This window comes from Loxodonta africana, chromosome 7 (assembly GCF_030014295.1).
Source record: "Loxodonta africana isolate mLoxAfr1 chromosome 7, mLoxAfr1.hap2, whole genome shotgun sequence".
Taxonomy (NCBI): domain Eukaryota; kingdom Metazoa; phylum Chordata; class Mammalia; order Proboscidea; family Elephantidae; genus Loxodonta; species Loxodonta africana.
The window spans coordinates 96,457,090-96,478,776 of record NC_087348.1 but is presented as its reverse complement, the minus strand read 5'-3'; the positions used below and the strand labels follow the sequence as shown (position 1 = coordinate 96,478,776).

Below are 21,687 nucleotides of genomic sequence, written 5' to 3'. Positions count from 1 at the left end.
TTCCTCTGCCATAAAAGACATGCAGGGGGGTCTTGCTAGCAAGACTAAAGGCCAAAGAGGAGACTCTGCTCACCTGTGCACTCTGCTGCTTTTGTTACCTACAGTTTCTGTGGGTTATGAGTATGAATCCTGCCCAGATCTGATCCTGTGGGAAAAAAGAACTGCAGTGCTGCAGGGCTATGAAATCGATGCTTCCAAGCTTGGAGGATGGAGCCTGGACAAACATCATGCCCTCAACATCCAAAGTGGTGAGTGGTTAATAGAATTCCTTGAGCAGTCTGGGGATGTGACCTTTGTACGGCCAAACAGAAATACATACTTCAAATTGCATAGGCCCGTATGTGATCAGTCAGTCAGTCAGAAGGGTCAGTCAACAAACATTCTTGGGTGCCTGTTCTATGCCTGTCACTGTGATAGGCACCAGAGATGCAGAAATGAAAGGCCTCCAGAGGTCACACTGTGAACAGAGACAAGCATACTAGGCAATTTCAGTGCCATGACACGGACAGTGCATTCGCAGAAGGAAGCATGGGATGCTGTGGGGCATAGAAGAGGAGCACGTCACTCAGCATGTTGGCTCAGACAAGGCAGTTTTTGGAGAGAGCTCCCGAACTGAGTCTCCAAGAGTCCAGAGGATTATCCCAGTGTATCAAGTAGAAAGAGCATTCTAGGCCAAGATTAAAGCATGTGCCAAAGTGCTAAAGCCCAAAAGAGAAGAGTAATTGGAGAGAGTTTATTGTGGCTTGACCAAAGGGTGAAATGAAGGGGGCAGCAAAAGCTGAAGCCAGGGGCTTGGGCAGCTGGCACTCAGGGTAAGAGGGTTAAGACTTTCAACTTCATCTAGAGGCAAACATTGGTCCTTGAAAGGTTTAAAACATGCAAGTGACACATCAGATTTTCATTTTAGATGGCTCCCTCTGACCATGTCCCAGGATGGGACAGCTAAACATGGTAACAATGTCAAATATTGCCCACTTAATCTATAAGTGCAATGAAATTCCTATCAAAGCAGCAGCATGTTTGGGAGAAATTAACAAAATAATTCTAAAATTTATGATAGAATAAAGATTTGTAAATGGCTAAGACAGTCTTGAAAATAAGAGCAAAGAAGAGGGACTCATCAGATACTACGATATCTCAGAAAAACCATAATATCTACCACTTATGGTGCTGGCACAGGAACAGATAGACATGGGACAATATGAGGAGTTCAGAAACGGAGTTCTGAATATTAATCAGGACTAGGTTTGGCCATGAGTGTCAGAAAAGCCAAAATAACAGAGTCATAAAATAAATTTGTTTCTCACTCACCTGAAAGTCTGAAGGTAGATAATGCAGGGCCGATTTAGCATTCCACAGGGTCAGAGACCCAGGCTCCTCCCCATTGCTCCACTTGGAGGCCTCCAACCCCAAGTTCACAGTCAAGTGACTGCTTCAGTTCCAGCCTTCCCATGCTCTTTCCAGCCAGCAAGAAAGAGGAAAAGAAAGAAATGCAAGCCGCTTTCATAAAGACACCTCCCAGCAGTTGCCCAAACCGCTTCCACTTACGTGTCATTGGCCAGAACTTAATCACATCCCCATGTGTAGCTGGGGAATGTAGTCCATTCCAGGTAGTCAAGTGCCCAGCTAAACATCAGGGGTTCTGTAACTACAGAAGAAGGAAATGATGGATAGAATGGATATCAGTGGATAACTACACATTTCTGCTGTCTACGTACCATGTGTATATAGAACCTTGGTATATGATAGAGAATGGATAGGTTTTTTTAGAAATTGGTATTGGGAAAATTGGCTCAGTGTGTGGAGAAAAAAAATTAAGTCCCCACCTCACATTGTATGCAAAATAAAGTATGATTAACCAAAACCAAACCAAACCCAATGCCATTGAGTCAAGCCCAACTCAAAACGACTCTATAGAACAGAGTAGAACTGCCATATAGAGTTTCCAAGGAGCGCCTGGCGGATTTGAACTGCCAACCCTTTGTTTAGCAGCCATAGCACTTAACCACTATGCCACCAGGGTTTCCAAAGTACGATTAAAGATCTAAATAAAGTGAAAGATAACACTAAAGGGGAAAAAACGATTGATTAGACAACATAAAAATAAAAGATATCTGTTCAAAAGTGGACAGCTTCTACAAAGCTAAACTGACAGCCTGGGAGAAGAGTCTTTTAGCATACAAAAACCGAAAGCTCGTTCAGGCTTCAGTATGGAGAAGGGACTGGAAGGGGTAAGGTGGGAGGCAGGGGGTCCAATTAGGAGGTTGTGATAATTCAGAAGAGAAAAGAGAATCAGGGCCTGAAAGGAGACATACAGATATGGGACGAAGCTCACAAACTGTTGAGGTCAGTCCCTTCACTTTGTTGGTGGAGGCCCAAGGGCAGTTAAAGCAGTTGAAGAGACCCAGGCAAGATCCAGGACAAGTCCGTTTTAGCAAAACCAGGTAAGAAGACAAAAAAACAGATCTCTTTACTGTCCCTGCATGAGAAGAGACTGAATTTCATTTATTTACTTTGATAACTATGTATTGGTATCTACTCTGTGTCAGTCAGGTTCTGTGCTGGGCACTGAGGATACAGAAAAGGAAAAGGCATGGTCTCCACACTTGAAGTGATGTCAGTCTAAAGAGGAAAACAATAAAGAATTCATGCTCTAATAGAATCGTGGACTAGGTACATGATATGTACAACCTGTTTAAGGAGCCAAAAAAACAAAACCAAACCTGCCGCCGTCAAGTAGATTCCAACTCATAGCGACCCTATAGGACAGAGTAGAACTGCCCCATAGAGTTTCCAAGGAGCACCTGGCAGATTCAAACTGCTGTCCTTTTGGTTAGCAGCCCTAGCACTTAACCACTACGCCACCAGGATTTCCATTTGAGGAGCAGTGTAGTTTAATGATTAAGGGCCTAGACTCTGAAGCTTTCCCACTCTGCACTGTGTGACCTAATTTGTTCCCCCATCTATTAAAATAGGCATCATAATAGTACCTCTCTTACAGAGTTGTTGTGATAATTTAATCAGTAAAACAGCATGACCTATTCAGGACACTCTGGGGTTCATATGACGGTGGGCACAGCCTTGAGAGATGAGTCTGGAAATGGTAGGCAGAGATCTCATATGCCTTGCAAAATCAAGGTGACTCTGTGGTCAACTACAGGAGATAAGACCCATTTCCTGCTCCATAGATGAATCTGTTCTTCTTTCTCCCAGGCATCCTGCACAAAGGGAATGGAGAGAACCAGTTTGTGTCCCAGCAGCCCCCTGTCATTGGGAGCATCATGGGCAATGGACGCCGGAGAAGCATCTCCTGTCCCAGCTGCAATGGCCTTGCTGATGGCAACAAACTCCTGGCCCCTGTGGCCCTCACATGTGGCTCTGATGGGAGCCTCTATGTCGGTGATTTCAACTACATTCGAAGGATCTTCCCCTCTGGGAACGTCACTAACATCCTGGAGCTGAGGTATGTAAGGCACTGCCTTCCTCACAGTTCCTAATACTGTCCCTTTGCCATTCTTTGGACCTAACTGGCATTACTCCTTGGGCCCAGGGAAGCGGGGCAGGACAGAGCCTCACCTGCCAGACTCTGGGACTTGTCACTTCTCAGTTCAGAGACTTAACCAAAAGCAGGTACTGCTTCCCACAGAATACTGCAGTGAAAACAAAGCTACTCTAGAGGCATGGAGATGTCCTTGGCATTTAGATGATGTGGCAGGCTGGTAGCAGCCAGGAATTAGACTCCGTCGAAGCCACTGAATCTTTTTATTTTCTAGCACTAAACTGATTAGAATGAGTCATGTGAGTCTTTTTAGAAGGACAAGAGGATAGCATAATGGACAAGACCCTATAGCAGTGTTATCATATTGGGCCCTATTACTTAACATTTGTTAACTATGGTAAGCCCTACTAAGATAAGGCCCATGGGCTAAAACCAGGCCATGCCTCTCTGATCCTGAGATGCTACAGAGCAGCTGCCTCAGCCCTTTCTTTCTTTCTTTCCCCATCCTGACCATGAGTGATTGGGGCACAGTAACACCTACAGCTCAGGGAAGGGCCTGACGTGTTGAATTTTCTTTGTCCCTAAGCCACTTCTGATTAGAACCAGAGCACTGTCATGGGGCTGGGGTTATGGAGAAACTGTGTTTTGGAGATAGGGAACTCTTTTCTTCCTTTCAGGAGAAATTGCATAAAGTTCCTCATAACTATTTTAGCGACTGGGATCAGAAGTCTCCTCAGTGGAAGTCCATGTGAGCAGAACAGGCCTTTGAGCTGGGAAGCCTTCCTCCAAAGTGAACAGGGGAAAAGGAGACTCACTTTTGTTGGGCTCCTACTATTTGCCAAGTATAACAGTTCTGTGAGGTATTTATTATCAGGGTTTTGAACCCCTGCTGAGAGTTTACATTTCTAACAAGTTCCCAGGTGATGCTAATGCTGCTGGTTAGGAACCAATTCTGAGAACTGTAGAGCTGTAATTCTCAAAATTTATTATATATAAGAATCACCTAGGGATCTTGTTAAGCTGTAGATTCTGATTCAGTATATCTGGGGTGGAAATTCAAATTCTCAGCAGGGGTTTGAACCAAAATTGACCAGTTCAAAGCCCTATTTATTATTATCCCCTTTGATAAATGAGAAAAAGGAGACCCAGGGAATTTAAAGAATCTGCCCAAGAATCAGCTCCCAGGGTGGCAGACCCAAATCCAAATACCAAATTCACAACTCTGTCTTGCCAAAGAGTTGTCACCTGTTCCTATGAGAGCTACTCTTACTTAATGGCTTAAAAGTTATTCCCTGGAGGTAGGTGCCTCCGGAAGGAATCTCACCCTGTTGTGCACCTGGATGACCAACAGCCATCATGGCTCTAAAAAGAAGAGTGTTAGTATTCACCCACGTGCACAGGGACAAATGAGGGCAAGGTCTTTGGCCATGAGAAGAATCCGAAGCTCACATGTTGTGGCGGGCCCATAGGATATCAGCTATCAGGTTCAATGAGACCTGGGCCACCAATGGCATAGTCTTTACCTTTCTTCTCTCTAAGTTTGACTGATATAGACATCTGTCGAGGTGGAAGGAATCCTTGAGTGTACTTGTTTCAGTCAGCTGCTCATATTATCTTTCCATCTCTTATAATATGATGTCCTATGCATGGGCTAGGAGGTCAGTTTACCTTGTCAGAGAAGATGGGCAACTTTGGACAAGTCACTTAACCTCTCTGGGCCTCCATTTTCACATCTTTCAAATCCTCCATTTTCACATCTTTCAAATAAGAGATTCCATTTTCTCTGCCTATTGGGGAGAGCATGTGAGATAGTGAGTAGGGAAGGGAGGACTGAATGAAATTTTGAAAGATAAATAAATATATTGATATATGAGCCCTTTGATATATTTCCTTACAGTCTTTTTTCCCTAGTCCTGTTTCTCTGTGTCACTGACTCTCTTCTAATTATAGTGTATCTCTAACTCTATATCCTATTGTGAATGGCTCTTGGTGGGCTACCCAAGTTTTAGCAACTCTTTGTAGGGCAGTGTGTATGCAGACAGACACAGACAGTATTAAGCATGTATATCTCTAGGTAACTGCTTCTGTACAGTGAAGAGAACTGACTGTTCGAATCCCTGTCTTAGCCCTTGTTAAAGCAGCAGAATGTGTCAACCTAGTCCTCTTCCCCGAAGTCAGCAGTAGTGGTGCAGGTGAAACCATGCTTCTTCTGTGATATGTAGCCGCTTGTAAGAGAGCTCACTGACAAGGAATATCCAATATAAAATATATCAGTGTCAGAGCTGCTAAGTCTTTATTTATTATAGTATTGTACAGTACCATTGCTGTCAAGTTTTCAGGCTGCTAATAATGCTTCTAACCCCGCTGCTAACACCTCATTCTTTCTTCTGTTCCTGCTCTCCTGTCTTCTGTCAGAAATAAAGATTTCAGACATAGGTAAGCCAACCAGTGGAGAATTTCCTGTCTCTCCCTGCCTTGTTGCATGTTGTATGGTAAGCTGTACGTGTCAATTTCAGATGGGTCAATGGAAAATGGATCCTGTGTAATGGGAACTGATTTGGGGTAATCAGTTGCAAGGAAGGGAAGTCATTCATTAATAATGGTGAAGGTGGGTGGTAAGAGCTTGAACGCCATTTAATATGTAACAAAGTGAGACAGTTACTGTGATAGTTTGCAGGCATGACAGACTAAAATAATGAGCCAGAAAAAAAATTTTTTTTTGAACTGTAAGCCTTAGCATAGTAATTGAACACTATAGTCTCCATGTCCTCAGAATGAATGAGGGCATCATCCTAACTGTGTGGAGTCACTTTGATGCTCATGATGGGAAGCCCTGAGAACACCCCGCTGAGGCTAAGAATGTAGAAGACAGGCTTCAGATCTGCACTTCTGTGGGCATTCAGGTGCCTCAGCTTTGGTGGCTGGATGTCAGATGACCTCTCCAGAAGGTTTTGCAACAAGGACCAAGTGGGAGAGGATGTTCCCACCACCACAGGGACCACATGAAGAGAGCAATCCCTCAACAGGCGCTTTGTCACAGAGTAGATCTGTCATGTAGGCTCACAGTGACACTGCAGCAGGAAGGAGTGGGCCTAACCAGACACACCAAGGGAAATGTCAGCCTGTCAGCATCACCTGTCATCTGACTCCTGTGTAAGAATCACCTCAGAGTCCCCCAGCCTCGCACATTTGGGTGATTTGAACAGTAGCCACCACAGAGGCGGCTCTCAGCTATCTGTGTGTGGCTCAGATCAAAGTGGCATATGGGGCACATGCTAATTTGGGATAAAAGAAAGCCTTGTGATGGTGGAAAAAGTCAAACCCTAAATCCAATAATGATTTTATATACCCAAAAAACCAAACCAAACCCATTGCCATTGAGTAGATTCTGACTCAAGTGACCTATAGGACAGAATAGAACTGCCCCATAGCATTTCCAAAGAGCAGCTGGTGGATTCGAATTGCTGACTCTTTGGTTAGCAGCTGAACGCTTAACCACTGCACCACCGGTGCTCTTATATTAAACCAAAAAAAAAAAAAAAACATTGCCATCGAGTCGATTCCAACTCATAGCAACCCTGCAGGACAGAGTAGAACTGCCCCATAGGGTTTCTAAGGAGCAGCTGGTGGATTCCAACCGCTGACCTTTTGATTAGCAACTGTAGCTCTTAACTACTGCACCATCAGGGCTATAATTAATATAATAGTCATCTATATTATTTTAAGTTAATACTAATTAACATATATAGAGCATTTTCCATGTAGCAGAAAGGGGGTTAACCAATTTCTATGAATTATTTCATCCCCAAAACCACCCTGTGATGTAGGTACCCATCACCGCATCCAATATACAGGTGGGAAAACTGAGGCTTCCCAGTTGTGTAAGCACGAAAACATTACTTCACCTCTCTAATCTTTTCTGTAGGATTACAGAGGATGTTCGTAAAGTGTCTAGAATTGTGCCAGGCACAGAGAGGAGTCCAAGAAACGGTACCTATAATAATAATGTTATAAATATAATAACATTATTATACCTCTATCTTTTCCTAAAAGAAATTCAGCCCTCTTACAACCAAAAACACGTGTATTAAGGTAAATAAATTGAAATCGGGAATAAAAGAAGAAAACATATGTAAGTGATTGTTCATCAAGTTAGCTCTGAGCTTCCAAGTGACCATGGCAAACAGGAAAACGTAATTATTGTCATGTGCCACATAGTGTCCGATCGGGCAACATCCCACCATGTATACATCCTTAGTCTCATAAGGTTTGGGTTTTTTTTTTTTTTTTTTAAGGGAAAGCCGGTCTCTTTTTATTATTTCCCCCTAATGGTTTTAAAGACCCTAAACTCCCAGAGTGAATGAGCAGTGGGGCTCCTGGCACTGACAAACCTACTCCCCATCTGGTCCCAGTGGCCACCTCTCTCCACCTCTGTGCACCAACCCCCCTCCATGCCAAGACGTGCCCAAAGTCCCAATCCGACTGCCAGTGCAAACCCCACCCATCCCACAGCTGCACCCCGTTAGGCCGGCCTCCCGTAGCCAGTGAATACATCCAGCGAGCTTTGTCCGGCAGGTAGGCAGCGAGGCCTGCTGGCCTGGGCTGCTCGTGCTCCTCAGGCAGACAGAACAGTAAGTAGGGCCGGGCACGTAACCTGGGGACTGCCTGGATATAATACGGTGTTCACACAACATCCAAATCCTGTAACGTCCAATTTCACAGACCGTATCATGGACATTAAGTGATGTATGACTGTATTTTCATGGTTCATGTTATCAGAAATTGGAAAATATGTCCAGTTCCAGGAGAAAAATATTTTTTCCTGCACTGATATCTACAAGAGATTTTTCAGTGAGCTTCATTTGAAGCATACTGAATTATACAATGATATGAGCCCTCAATTTCAGTTTTTTAGAAAACACAGAAGGACATTTTATGTCAAGATCTTGGATTAAAATTCAGCATTTAACACTAAAGCCTTGAATCAGTGGTGGTAATTCTGCCTGGGGCGTAACTACAATAGAGAAGGATTAGCTGTATTGGAGGCCGGGGTGCTGGGAACCCATTGTATGGCCTTGGGCCGGTCACCTAGCTTTTCTGGCTTTCAATTTCATCACCTGTAAATTCAGAGAGGTTTTGGTACCTTTTGATTCTGATGTTCAGTGATCTTTTGATATATCTATAGTATAATTTCAAAACCAATTGTCTGCCCCCTTTCAAGTCATTATTGTTTTACCAGGTGCTAAAAACTAATTCTAAAGTGAACCAAAGTAGAAGAGAGCAAAAAGGAGTCTCTTCGTGCCTTCCAGTTTCCCCAAGAACAATCAGGAGTCAAAAGACCTGGGTTCAAATACCATTTCTGATTTTAACTTGCACCAGGATATTTGGTAAATTCCTTCCTGTCCCTGGGCCTCAGTGTCCCCATTAGTAATGTTGAAGGTGGATTAAATAAATTCTAAAGACTTTGTCTTTTTCATTCCTTAGCATTTACTATCTCTGCTGCTCCCAGTAATAGCATTCACCTCCATCACTGGTGGCCCTCGTTTGTGTATTTGTTTCCCCTAGGCAGGCTAGTTTGGCCTTTTCAACCTCAATGGCTATGTACCGTGCTGAGCATGCTCAGTCCAGGGACCCATAATCCTTTGGGCATCTTCCTTTGTGGACCCCTTCATGGAACAAGCATCATCATCTCTTCCTTAGGGAGGAATTTTGAAACCTGTTGTTCAGAAACTCATTTAAACTCAAGTCTCCTATCAAACCAAGCAAAACATATTATGTTAGCTCTAACAGAGTTCTAAACTGCCCCCAGGAAGTAGGTTGGACAGGACAACATTAACTCTGACAACACTGGCTTTACATTAAGCATGAATATTTCAGGAGTTTCTCAAGGTGACCAGCTTTGCTTAAAAGATGACATGTATTGAGCGTTTTTTTTTTTTTTTATGGGACAGGCAGTATGCTCAGAGCTTTACAGTTATATTTTGTCCTCAAAACGGCCCTTTGAAGTAGGCGTGATTATCCCTGTTTCTCAAATGAGAAAACTGAGGCTCAGAGTAATGAAGTGATTTGCCCGAGGCCACCTACCTAGTGGGTGTTAGGACTGGTATTTGACCCCCTGTCTGTGTGACTCCAAAGCTCAACTCTTCCTACTGGTCCTGAGAACCAGTGAATCACGTTCTGCTACAGATGCCTTCTGATGTGATCAAAGGATACTCCTTTGCCCAAGGCAGACCTTACTCTGGGATGAAGGGAGAATTCTCACTAAGAAGTAGGTAATAGATTGCCTTTGGTCCCTTGAGATTCCTCAGCTCCCATCTCCTACTAACAAATTCTCTACTCCATCCAGAAAGATGGTAGAGAGGCGCTACTTCAGCTCCTTAACTTCTCGAATTATGGCCTCTAAGATTTCATGTGGCTTCCAGTAGTACTAAGGTTATATTTGAGGAATTAGATCAAAATCAAGTCCTTAGGAGCTCTGAAGAAGTTTCTGGAAACAAAGTTGCAGCCCTGCTCTGTGCTCACCTCTGCTCAGAGCACTGGAGACAGAGAACTGGATCAGACATGGTCGCTGTCCTGGAAACGTACCTTGTCCACAGAGCCAGTCCTTGGGTCCTACCTGGAAGCCATCTTCCATCTCATGCCCTGAAGGCTTTTAAGGCTTGCAGAGTATTCTAAGGCCTTACTACTCAAGTACAGACAAGCAGCATTGGCATCCTCCAAGAACTTGTTAGAAATGCAGAATCTCAGGCTGCACCCCATAACTAACAAACTCTCCATTTGAACCATATGCACATTAAAGTTTGAAAAGCACTGTTCTAAGGCCATCTTTCCTAAATCTGGCTGTGCTACAGAGTCACCTGGACAGATCTTAAAAGTACAGGTGCCCAGGCCCGTCAATTATCATGAGTGGGTTTGTTTTTGTTTTGTTTTTTTAAAAAAAAAAAAAAGGTTTTCCAGGTGATTCTGATGTGTAGCCATGTTTGAGAACCATCACTCTAAGTTTCTTATGTGCTCTCCAAAATGCAGCAAACCTTTCTACACCAGGCCAGTGCTAGGCACTAGGGACTCGAAGTCAGACCCTGCCCTTGAAGAGTTCAGGATTTCATTGAGGGGACAGACAGCTAAACAGAAAAGTGTCATATGGTGTTATGGGTATGAAAAGTATAATCTGCTGAGTGTCCAGTGGGTTACAAAGAAGGAGTAGCCAATTCTACCAACTAGGGGGAGCCAGGAATGGTATTATAGATAAGGGGATACGCAAGCAGAGTCTCAAGAGGTAAGCAGGTGCTCCCAGGTAAATAAAGGCGGTAGGGCATTCTAGGCCTCTGAGAAGCAGTGTGGGGAAGTAGAAGGAGCACAGACTTTGGTGTCATGCAGATCTGGGTTAGAATTCCACCCTGTACTTTGTGGTCTGTGGCCTTGGTCAAGTCAGTTCACCTTTCTCAGTCTCCGTTTTCTAAAATACATTTTTAAAGTACTCACCTTATATGGTAGCTCTGAGGAAAATGAAGTCATGCGTGTAAAGTGCAAACACAGTATCTGGGGCAGAATAGGCATCTATAAGTGGTAGTGGATCATTCGTATTAGTGGTGGTCATCTCTGCAGCTCTGTTCTGAGGACTGGTGGTGCTGCAGCCTGTGGAGATCCAGGTGGGCAACACTGATGCAGGTGCTGCTCCCAATATCGGCTGGCATGAGGAAGCAATGAGTCGAAGAATAGGCAAGAGCTCAGCAAACGGAAGAGGGCTGTTCAGATGTACACTTTAATTTCACTTGATCCTCATGGCAAACCTGTGAAGTAAAGTAGAGCCAGGAATTAATCATTTGACAGATGAGGAACGGAAGACTTGAAAGGTTTGGATAACTTGCCCAAAATTGGAACCCAGACCTTCTAAGTTCAAAGCTAAATAGCTCTTTCTCCTACAGTTAGATAATTGACTGTCAGACCTTACAGTTGCCTTTGGGCACAAAAGATGTAGCCACGACTCTTGTAGACACTCTGGGACAATCTTGGCAATGCCACCCTCTTCTGAGAAGCTCCGTGGGAGTGACACTTCTCTAGGGCAGTGCGGAAAGACATGAGCTGGAAGCACGGGGCAAATTAAAGCAGACAGGGCCTCCACCACGCTCCCTCAGGGACCCATTTTTCACCAGTGTGGGTAGCGCCGGTTAATCATGAGTGATGGGCAGAGAAATGGAATAATCACCCCTGCCTCACAGTTGTCATCAGGAAAGCAGAAAGATCAAGGCTGCCCCAGCATTGGAGAGCAGAATCTTTTATTTCACCAGAATCAGCATCCTCTGTGAAGATTAAATCTCTGCTGCCTTATAGGGTAAGTCTCAGGGGACATTTGAAGATAAACAGAGCATCTCGCCCTTTACCACCCCCAAAAGAGAAATAAAAGAAAAGCTGAGTAATATAAATGAAAGTCCTATTTAAAACTTTTTGAATGGAGATACCATCTATTTAAAGCAAGTGCCTACTACGGGTTAACAGTCCCTGGGCGGCACAAATGGTTAGGTGCTCACCTACTAACCAAAATGCTCGCAGTTTGAACCTACCCAGAGGCACCTCAGAAGAAAAGTCAGATGATCTGCTTCTGAAAGGTCACAGTCATGAAAACCATATGGGATGCAAGTCTACTCTGAAACATGTGGGGTTGGCATGAGTGGAATTGACTCGATGGTACCTGGGTTAGTTTTCGTTTTTACTACGGGCTAGAAGGCATGAAGCTAAACATTGGTAATACAGAGATGAATAGAATCCAGTCTCTTCCCCAAGTATTGGCAGTCTGGCTTGGAGACAGAGAAATAAATAGCCACAGCACTGTTTAAGCATCTTATAATCCAGATATGAACAGGCTGCTCTCAGAACACAGGAAAAGTCAGAGAGGGTTTGCCAGAAAAGGTACCATTACAGCTGAGACTTGAAGTAGAAATTCATTAGGCTGAAAAACGGTAGTGGGCAGGACATGCCACAAAGCAGAAACAGCGTGTACCCAGAGGCATGCAGGTGTGTTTGAGGGACAAGTTGTTCAGCTGTGCCACAGTATAGGGCATCTTGGAGGAAACACTAGGAAGGGGCTGAGAACAAACAGCAGCACTAGAGCATGAGGGACCTTGTGTGCTGCTAGGCTGGGGAGGCTGAGCTTATTCTGTAAGAAATGGAGAGTCCTGGAAAGGAAAGCATAGAAATGCCATGTTGGTGTTTGGACTAAATCAGGAAGAAGGCTCTGGAGAAGACCCAGGCTGCAGTAGAGCATTTCAGCAGTAGGTGATGGTACAGTAGTATTAGGGCTAGAGAGGAAGGTCAGTTGGATAGTTGGACATACTTATGGTGTTGAAGTCAGGGAGAGAAAATAAAGGAAGGCAAGCCTTGGATCAGGAGGCCTGGCCCTGTTAGAAGCAGCCAGTCCCCAAGAACATCTGTGAAATAAAATTTTGTTTTTCAAAAGGACTCAAAAATTACATGCCTGATAAAATGTAAAATAGCTTCTTTCTAGACTTCTTTAATTCTCTCACTCGCATTTTAGAGGGATATGGATGCCTCTGCTTTGCTGGTGCTGTAAGCACTGCTTAGTCTGGCCCTTGAATCCTCGAGCACTGTTTGTGCCCACTGTCCAGCGAAAGTGGGCAACACCAGGCCATGCAGCCCAAACTAAGAGAGATCCCTTTGAGTCAGAAAACTTCCCATAGGCTTGGAAGGACCTGATTCGTCCAGCTTTCACAACCAGGAAGTGACAGAGCTGTACTTGGAACCCAGACACATCTGATCCCAACACCTATGCATTTTCTCTACCCTGTGACTAGAGATGGTGCCTTGGCTCCTTAAAGCCTCTGTACAGTCACCGTCTAACTTCTGTTTCTTACGTTAACATAACCTGGTCTTGATGGCTGTTTTCCAGAAACAGAGTCATCATAAACACCACCGCTGCTCTGTTTTATTTTTTCTTGAGTGTTGCTGCAAATTACAAACTAATCCTGCAATTCGTTTATATCTGACTGCTGGAGGGAGACTTCTAGGCTCCTGATAAATATAACATGAGTATCAACAGGAGACGGTGTTGACACTGACAAAGATCCAGCCGGGGCCTCATCAGTCCCAAGATGGGATTGGGTTTGTGCTGTAAAAACCCTGTGTGGAGAACAGTTTGTGTTTTGAACTCGAAGATTTTTGTTGGTGGTGTTGTTTTATTTATTTGTTTGCTTTAAGTCAAACCCCTTCATGTTTCTGGCTTAAATTTACAGGTAACTCTCACTGATAATCTTTTTAAGAAAACATATATTGAGCATCTGACGTGGGCCTAGTGCTGTGAAGAGCATCTCAGTCACAGGCAAGACGTTGTCACAGTAGTAGTTGGTGGAAGGAGGGTTAGGAAACCACTGTGGTCAGAAAAATTGGGGCATTATCACCCCAAATAGAGATATCATCCCACAGAACTTTTTGCTTGGATTCTAAAGGACCAGGGATTCAGGTTGTACCTATCGTACCTCAGAGTTGTACCATCTCTAGCTACCTGTTAGGAAGAAAGAAAGTACTCACCAAATGGCCATGTCTTTGTTTTCCAGTCACAGTCCAGCACATAAATACTACCTGACCACAGACCCTATGAGTGGGGCCGTCTTCCTTTCAGACACCAACAGCCGGCGAGTTTTCAAAATCAAGTCCACTGTGGTGGTGAAGGACCTTGTTAAGAACTCTGAGGTGGTCGCAGGGACAGGTGACCAGTGCCTCCCCTTTGATGACACTCGCTGCGGGGATGGTGGGAAGGCCACGGAAGCTACACTGACCAACCCCAGGGGTAAAGCTTTGCTTTTTGAACACTATCAGTAACATTTACTGGGATGTCTTCCACTTCCAAAAGAAATAAACATTCATCGTTGTAAAAAAAAAAACTGGAAAATATCAAAAATACACAAAGCAAAGTTAAAATTTTCATACTTCCACCCTACCAGAAATATCCCGTTAACGTTTCTTGCCTTTCTTCTTAATCTTTTTTCTAAGTGTTCGTGTGTGTATGATGTCCACCACTCCCCCCAAAAAGTGAAATCACATTAAATAATTTTAGTAACCTGCTTTTATTTCTAAGCAATGTATCATAAACATTTCTTCATGTCATTAGTCTTCTATGTACTCATTTTTATTGTCTATATAATATTCCATCAAATGGATGTCCCATGATTTATTCATCAGTCCCCTACTGCTGTACATTTACATTATCTCTCATATCATTGTTAGATAAAGCATTGTAACGTATCATCTTGGCACATGTTCATATGCTATAGGATGTATTAACTAAGTTTCGATCTTGAGTCCTTCAAAAAGCTGGAGCTCCTCATACCCACAATCACAGTTTTTTGTTCATTTTATTCAGCAAGTATTTACGGAGCACGCAGAGCACTGGGGTTGCCACAGATAAGTTCATTGTAGCTAAATAAATAAGACATGAACATGACTCACTGTGATATAGGTGAGAGGGAGAAGTGCTCCCTGAGATGCAAGGAGAAGGAACTATACACAGGAGTTCGGAGACAAGAATGACCTCTTGTGGCTGAGCAGACCCTGTAAGGCTTTACCAGGGAGGCGCCGTCATTAACCCCAAGCATCCATCAGTGGAGCACTTTCTGTGTTACAGGTTCTAACGACACAGAAAAGATCAGACATCCAGCTAAACCTGGCAGGCAGAATTTGTGCTTAAAAGGCAGAGGACACTGGGTGGCCCCTTGAGGAAATAGTTGGGCAGATTCTTGGATGGGGTGGGAAATCTGGACTGCAACATGCTAGCCCTGAAATTGGACCCACTTAAGCCTCAGAGCCCTCGTTGATAAAATGCGGGTACTTCCAGGGATTGTTGTAAGGGTCAAAATGAATGCATTTCATATGATATCGTACAGAAATATAATATGTGATTGTATTATTAAATGTGCCAGATTTCAAGGCCTAGTTTCAAGTCAAAGCAGTAGACTCTAGTGAAAGTAGGGAGTCCGGTATTCAAATTCAGGCTTTGCCACCTAATAACTGTGTGACTTTGGGCAAGTGGCTTAACCTCCCTGAGCCTCATTTTCCTCACCTATGAAATAAGAACATACTGCATAGTTGTAGTACAGATTAAATGTTAACATGAATGTAGTACTAGGCACATGGAAATCATCCCATAAGTGGTGATTCATACTATTATAGTATAGTAAATTCTCTACCACTCACCTAGAATGGTCAGGTAGTAATTCTGTGGGGTAGATATTAGGATATACATGGTTATTCTCCCTCCTAATTACGATTTCCTATTACCGAGAGAGTAGCCTGGAGTGAAAAGGACATTCGTAATTCGGGACCCTGCATTATGGTTTTGCTCTGCCACCCACTGGCTCTAGGACCTTCTTCTCTGGACCTCAGTTTCCTCACTGGTAAATGAGTGGGTTGGGCTAGATGATCCCCAAGGCTTCTTTTAGGTGCAACATTTACTCTCTTATGATTAAAAGTTTTTTTTCCTCTAGGCCTTTCTCAGTTGTTCTACACACATGTGTTCTCTGTTCTCTTTCCATCCATCCCTCCCTCCCTCCTACTGCCTTTCCCTCTCCCTCCCCTCTCTTCCACTTCTCTCTCTCTCTCTCTCACACACACACACACACACACACTCACACACACAGATGTTGTAGCAGTGAAACTGCCCAAAAGCCTATAATTAACCCAGATAAAAGTGACAAGGGTGCCACGACATGCAGACACTTTGCAGCAGGGAGGAGAAAAGATGTCCATCTATTTAGCACAACAAAAGGGGGAAAATGAAGTAATTAATCAGGGGACAGATCACTTCTATTAGTTTGTGCAGCCAACTTTGTAAACAAGAAACCCAGTTGTTCACAGAGCACTCATCAGTCCTAGCAGATGGAAGAGGAAGACAGCATCGCTAGGCAGACAAGAACATTCCTGTCTTGGTACTTAGAAAATGTAATTAATTTACATTCTAGGCTGGGACAGAAGAAAGGCTTCCCCAGACTATTTGAATCGCTCTCCAGTATTGGACAGCCTAAGGAGAAGGGCAAAAGGAACTGCTGCTGTAGTGGGCTCTGTCACTCAGAGGCCCTTGGGTATCTTAAGGCACCTGCTGGCCAGTCAGAGACTCGTAGGCCCAGGAGTAAGGGTCTTGAAACCCACAAAGTGCCAATCACTTTCTCATAATAATCATTAGTAATTGCTGAAGGCTAACTATTCCAAATCAGATATTATTATCCCTATTGATGAGTAAACAGACTGAAAAGTGAAGTCACTTGCCCAAGGTGATACAACTGGAAAGCTTTATAATTCATTTCAGGAGTCTTCACTCTGTAAAGCCTTTTCTGATCCCCTCTTCCTTAGAAGACTGAACAGAACTGCCCAGAGCCTCTTCATTTCACGGTGAACCTCTCAGGCTGCTGTCATTCCCTGGGGCGCTCCACATGGTACTCGCACAGTGCACTTTTCAGGAGCACTACTCTCTCATCTGTCTCTCAGCCCCAGCACCCCTGAGCAGTTCAGTTTGGTGGGTGTGTGTCTAACTCTTGTGATTCTGATCCAGGGTGGAAAGCAATGCCACCCATGAGTGTTTCTAAAAACACTCCCTGAAGTAGTATTTTCAGGAGTAAGGCCAAGCAGGTATATTTAGAATATACTCTTCGGGTGATCCTGATACGGACAACTCATTAAGATGTACTGGTTTAGTAGAGCGGCTCTCACACTCGGGTGTGTGCCATTATCACCTGAGGTGCTTGTCAGAAATACAGACAGATACTCAGGCTCCACTTGAGATATTCTGAAGTAGCTATCTGGGGGGGTATGTTTTAGCAAGCTCACCAGGTGATTCTCATGCACATCGAAGGTGAAAAATACAGGTTTAGAGCAATCCCTTCATTTGACAACTGAGAAAACAAGCGCAGAGATGCTCAGTGACTTGCCCCAGGTCACACAAGCTAGTGGGGGGAAAGTCAATGGTTTGGGACACTCTACAAGGTGGGGAAGATGATGTTGATAATTTTGACTCCCCTCTTTAATGGACCTTTTAAAACATTAACCAATATTCTCTACGCAAATTCATCACACTCTTTTTAGGCTCTCTGCTTCTGTAATGACCAATAAAACTAAAATAGTAAGAATAGAAAAATATGAAGGCCAGTTATCTTGGAAGAAAAGTAAACTTGTTACCAAAAAGGGAACCTGATTATTGTAATTACAAGGCTTCAGAAGTAGGTTAATTTAAATAATTCACGGTGTTGGTGTTGAAAAAGGTTCTTCTTAACCACTGCCAGACGTTATGAATCCAGTTTTAGTGAACCGCTGGGTGACGGTTAAAAATCTCCAGAGGAGAGAGCAAGATGGAAGGACCTAATGCCCTGGAGAATTGGAAAACCTGGGTTCTAACCCCTGCTTTGAACTAGTCACTCAAAGCCTCGTCTTTAAAAGGGGAAGGAATGTAACCAGCGCAGTCCTACTGACCCCACAAGGCCATAGTGAGGGTCTAACTAAATCACAGAGGGGAGGTGCTTTATCAACTCAGAAGACTCCATGACCACGGGGATTGTGATCATCTCTGATGCAGAATTCACTTGTTTGGCTTCTCCTCCCCAAGGCATTACGGTGGACAAGTTTGGGCTGATTTACTTTGTGGATGGCACCATGATCAGACGCATTGATCAGAATGGGATCATCTCCACCCTGCTAGGGTCCAACGATCTCACATCAGCCCGGCCCCTCAGCTGTGACTCTGTCATGGATATTTCTCAGGTAAGGAAAAGGCTTCACCTACAAGGGCCCTCAGTTCTGCACTGCTTATTCATTTATACACTGAACAGGCCTTGTCATGGACACCAAGGTACAAAGATGAATAAGACACAGTCTCTGTGCTTCAGGAGTTCCCCATCAAGGGTAACAAGTGCTGTGACAGAGGAAGGCAGAGGGAGGTGTGTATGTAGTGGAGTCTTGGGGAAGCGATGAAGAAATTTGCCCAGGGAAGCCTCAAAGGCAGCAAACAGAATGGAAAAAGCTTTAAACAGTGTGAATTTAAGTCTAACGCCACCCAAATGCCCTCTTTTGTAACACTTATAAGTACTTGTACATTGTCTGCTCTCTTCCTAGACTGTAAATACAAGAGGGCAGGAATTCTGTCAATCTTTCCCTCTACTGTAACCATGGTGCCTGGTACACAGTAGGAGCACAACCAACATGGTTGATTGATGGGTTGACTGATTAAATCCTAACTTTGGCTCTCACTAGCTGAGTAGCTTTGGACAAGTTTCTAAAATTCTCTGAGTCTCATTTTGCATATCTATAAAATAAAAACCATTCCTATCAACCTGGTGGGATTGCTTTAAGAATACATGATGTAACGCATGTAAGGCTCCCAGCGCTGCTTAGCACTTAGAAGGTGAGAAGAAACAGAAGTTCTAGTGCCCACTTTTACAAAGGAAGTGTCATTTGTGCCAGGTTTTGAAACTTGAATAGGAATTTTTTGGGTGGCAAGGAAGGAAACATTCACACAAAACAGTGTGTGAAAAGACACGAAGATGTTAATGGGTCTGGTATGTTCAAGAAACATTGGAAATTTAGTGCTGGGGCTTGGGGTTCCTGGACGAAAGTGGTGGCAGCTGAAGCTGGAAGCATGGTTTGGGGCCACTCAGTGCGGACCTTGCTATACCAGGCCAAAGAGTTTGGACTTGTAACTGGTGGCCACTGGGAGAGACATGAATGGCTGGCTGTTCAGATTGCCCTTTGTATATCCTGCAATGACTTGGCAAGGGATGTGTCCTCTTTTGCTTTGGCAGGGTCCGATCTGCATTGATTCAGTTAACACCTATCTTGCCAACATTAGCAAAACCAGGGGAATAGGAGGCTTGAATTACACCAAATTGCAAATGGCTTTCAGTTCCAGCCACACTTAGCTTTTTCAGCCCCTCCATTTCTGAGGGAGCCTGCACTCACAGGCCGTTTTCCGCTGACAGTGGCACCTGCTCCCTGGTGTTCAGTGGGCAGCAGAGGCTGGGAGGCCTCACTGGTCACACCCATCCCTGTTCTTGATATGTATCACTGAGCCCCTTTCCCAGGACCTCATGGCTGCTGCGGGCAGTGCCAGCATCCATGTCACATCCTTGTTGGATGTTCTTACAGTTTCCCTCTGAGCCAACTAATGTGATTGTTATGCTCCAGAATGGAATCTGTTCTCTGCCACTTGTCTTTCCAGTTTGGCAGGCTTCCTCACGCTGGCTCGCAGCTTCCTTCTCCAGTCTGTAAGCAAGCTTGAGTTACCTGGCAGGAGGCTGCCACAGCCTGAGGATGTGCATACAAGTATTTGCAATTTTCAAAATGGGCCCTCCACCAGCCAGCACAGGGTGCAGAAAATTTTCAATCCACACGTGGAAAAATTGTTTAACTTCAGATAGAGGTACTGCCAAGCAGTCAGATCAAAGGCTTGGGAGACAACTGGCATACTTGGGTGGGGCGGGGGGGGGGCACTTAGATTCAGAAATCTGGACTGAAGTCCCTATGCACCTGGACTTCACTACCCTGGTCTGAATCTAAGCATGGAATTCTTTGTACCAAACTCTCCAACACGGACCTAATTTTTACATGCACATATGGGCAGGGAACACTGGCTTTGGTTCTCAGAGCTTCCTCTGTTACAAATCCCTAGCTGCTTTACTGCCCCACATGGAGCAGAAGAAGTCCCTGGGTAGTGCAAATGGTTAAAGCGCTCACTGCGAAATGAAAGGTTGGAGGTTCGAGCCTACCCAGAGGTACCTTGGAAGAAAGCTTGGCGATCTACTTCCAAAAAATCAGCCATTGAAAATCCTGACACACATGATGCGGTCACCATGAGTTGGAATGACTTAGTGGCAACTGGTTTTGGTTTATGGAGCAGGAGAGAGAAGCCAGAGAGATAAGAGAAGACCCTTTGCGTGAATATAGCCCAGAGGCAAGAATGCAAAAGAGAGAACCAGGGAACATGGATTAGGTCCTCTGGGAGGGGCTTCCTCATACATTGTTTCATTTGAGCCTCATAACTATCCTACGTAATATTTATTACACCGTTTTTCATATTGGGAAAGAAGTGCAAAGTGTATAAGTAATCTGAGTTAAGATCTCACATCTAGTAGTTGTTGAACTGGGCTAGGAAGTGAGGTGTCCTGACCCCACATTCCTCACTCTCCCTATGTGACTCACCAGCCATTCAGTTCTTCAGTCATCAGCCAATCCATTTCTGAAAATGGAAAAACTCTGCAACAAGACAGTCAGCTCCAAGTGCTTTAATAAAGGCACGAATGCTCTGGGAGGACAGGGGAGCGGGGGAGCCTTTCCACAGTAGGACCATAGAAGTGGGAGATGGAGCGATGATAAAATCTAGTCCCTACCCCATTTTGGTAGAGAGGTAATTAATCCTGAGCATAATCATCACGGATAGGTAGGTGAAGTCAGAGAGCTTTATTAATTGGTCTGGTTCAGGAGCATCACGCAGGCAGCTGTGACAGAGCAAGGACTTCAGGCCTGGTCAGGCTGACTGCGAAAGCAGTGCTTCTTTCTCAGGGAACCTTTGTGCATGTGGGCATCAAGGGAGAGAGGGAGAGTAGGGAATCACTTGCTGTTCATTTCTTCCTCCCTCCCTCTCCTCTCCCCTTCTCCTTCCACTCGCTTCCTCCCCAGCCTCCAAATGGGAGCCCTCTTTTCATCATCATGACAGGCAGAAAGGTCTCTGGCAATCAGGTCCCTAAGGTGCCACAGGACCAGAGGGCATAAAATATTTAGCAGCGAGTGTTGACAAGAAATGGGTTTTAGGAAATTGAAAATTCCCCTGTCACTTTAGCGTAAACTGTGTTCTTGATGCAGCCAAAGGCAGCGGTGATGCTGTGCTCCTGAGAGCTCTGGGAAGTGTGAAAGGCAGCAGCCCTGGCCTGTGGCTCTGGAGTGCCTGCAGGCCCCCTGTTCTGTGTGACAGACAGACCCCGAGCTGGGAGCAAGGGAGCCAGAGGCTTTAGGAGGCTGGACCCTTCTCTGAAGAAATAGAAAAGGGCCTGCTCCATCCTGAGAATGGCCCTGAGCTAAAGGGGCAGGTGGAGGTAGCCACATCCTATGTATAGATATTTTACATTAGAAAAGTACCACATGTCCATTACAAAAAATGTTAAAAATTGAGAAATCACCAAGAAAATCAGAATATCCTTTAA

The 21,687-nt window shown here is 44.4% G+C and overlaps 1 protein-coding gene across 1 annotated transcript in view; it reads left to right on the top strand.

The window, feature by feature from the left end:
* The window catches only part of TENM4 (teneurin transmembrane protein 4), a 259,651-nt gene that overhangs the window by 193,419 nt on the left and 44,545 nt on the right, over positions 1-21,687 (top strand). The window contains exons 16-19 of the mRNA XM_064288757.1: positions 105-248; positions 3,214-3,463; positions 14,068-14,300; positions 18,102-18,256. Coding sequence (XP_064144827.1) covers positions 105-248; positions 3,214-3,463; positions 14,068-14,300; positions 18,102-18,256 — 782 coding nt within the window. The remainder of the gene's footprint in view (positions 1-104; positions 249-3,213; positions 3,464-14,067; positions 14,301-18,101; positions 18,257-21,687) is intronic.